The 1602-nt window shown below is 59.7% G+C and overlaps 1 protein-coding gene across 1 annotated transcript; it reads right to left on the bottom strand.

Moving 5' to 3' along the window:
* Positions 1-326: 326 nt before the first annotated feature.
* Positions 327-1130, bottom strand: C10H11orf87 (chromosome 10 C11orf87 homolog). Its single transcript, XM_061202619.1, has one exon. The coding sequence runs from the start codon at positions 1093-1095 to the stop codon at positions 508-510; it is 588 nt and encodes a 195-aa protein (XP_061058602.1). The 5' UTR covers positions 1096-1130; the 3' UTR covers positions 327-507.
* Positions 1131-1602: the final 472 nt, after the last annotated feature.

Here is a 1602-nt window from a genome sequence, read left to right as displayed (position 1 = left end):
AATCTGAAGGAAAAGTGGGGGTGAAGGGGAAGAAAGGTAACTGAACCTTAACTTGACAGCTATGTACAACATACCAGGCCCCCTCCACTCCCTTTGTTCAGGGGGTCAATGCCTTTTACATGTTTGGTAGCTTGTGCGGTCTCTCCTCCGTATTGTGGGGGGCGCAGGGTGGAGAGGGAAGACGCATCCTTCACTGACAATGAGAACTTATGTGATTTGTCATGCGCTTGGATCGTGTTATTAATATTATAATAATTACTATAAATATTAATAATAAAGTATTATTATCAGCGTTATTTCTTCTTCCGAGACTTCCCTCGCCCAATATTTACAAATACCGCACAGTGCCTCGGCGGAGGAGAAAAAGAGTAGGGGGAAAGACAAATAAGGAAAGAAGGAAGAGGAAATGGAGGCCACAGGAAAGTGGAAGAGGAAGGCGGAGGGAAAAAAAGCAAGGACGGCAAAGATGCTGGAAACGAGGAAGGGAAGAGGAGAGGGGCTAGACAATCAGGACAGTACCACCGTTTGCAAAAGGCCCTCGCCAGCTGGGTCCAAACAGGAGGCGGCTCTGTGTGCTCCTTGCGGACTGGGGGCCGGTGGTGGAGGCGGAGGAGCACAGCGACCCTGGCACGGGAGGCCAGGGGAAGAAGAGGCGTTGGATGAGGCGCAGAAGGCAGAGTCCTGGCCCTGCTTCTCCAGCCGGGTTTCTTTTGCTTGGTTTGGGGCCTGGCCGCCCTCGGGTTGGGGAAGCCCCCTGCCGCCGCGGTTGCCGCTGCAGTGATCCCGTTCATATTCCTCCTGAGCCCTCTGCATCTTCCGTTTCTTCATCCTACGCTTGTGGATGTGGAAGGTGGAGAGGGACAGCACGATGAGGCAGAAGATGAGGGTGACCAAGACAATCAGCACCAGCGTGGAGGAGAACGAATGGAAGAGCTGCTGTCCCACCTGCGTGATGCATGTGCCGCCGCCGCCTCCTGCGCCCGGGCCACGGGCGCTCGCGTTGCCCGTGCCGCTGGCGTTGGGGGAAGCAAAGGTCCGGTTGAGGAGACACGGCGGCAGCGCCAGCCTCAGCTCCTTGGGCTCCCTGGCACTCATCGGCGCTGGGCTGGGAGGGGCCAGGCACACCAGACTTCCTCTTTTGGGCACACGATTCCCACCAGCCAAGAAGAGGACGGAGCCCGCGCCACCCGAAACTACTCCCTGGTGTGGGAGGGGGTGCGCCAGCGAGCGAAGGACTGAGGGAGCAACTGCGGGCAAGCAAGCCGGCCAGGGAGGGAGCGGTGCCCAGGAGATCCTCTCCGGCCCCGCCTCGAACGCGTGTTCGCGCGCCCTTTTCCTTTGCCAAGGCACCAGGCTGCAAAGAGAACAGGCTTAGTTAGGATCCCAGCCGCTGCCCGGGCGAGCGCCGAGAACCGGAATGATCACCGCCACTGCAAAGCGGCCCTCTGAGCACACTGCCTCAGCTGGGCGCTGCCCGTCTTCTCCGCAACCCGCGGACCCCAGCCCGACCGCCCGCCCCTGGCCGCGCACCAAAGCCTCCAGTTCCGCGTTCGCGCCACTTTGCGGGGAAGAGGGTCTGCGCCGGCACCGCGGAGATGCCGA

This window comes from Eubalaena glacialis, chromosome 10, assembly GCF_028564815.1.
Source record: "Eubalaena glacialis isolate mEubGla1 chromosome 10, mEubGla1.1.hap2.+ XY, whole genome shotgun sequence".
NCBI classification, from domain to species: domain Eukaryota; kingdom Metazoa; phylum Chordata; class Mammalia; order Artiodactyla; family Balaenidae; genus Eubalaena; species Eubalaena glacialis.
The sequence above is the reverse complement of the archived record's forward strand: the minus strand, read 5'-3'. Positions and strand labels throughout refer to the sequence as shown.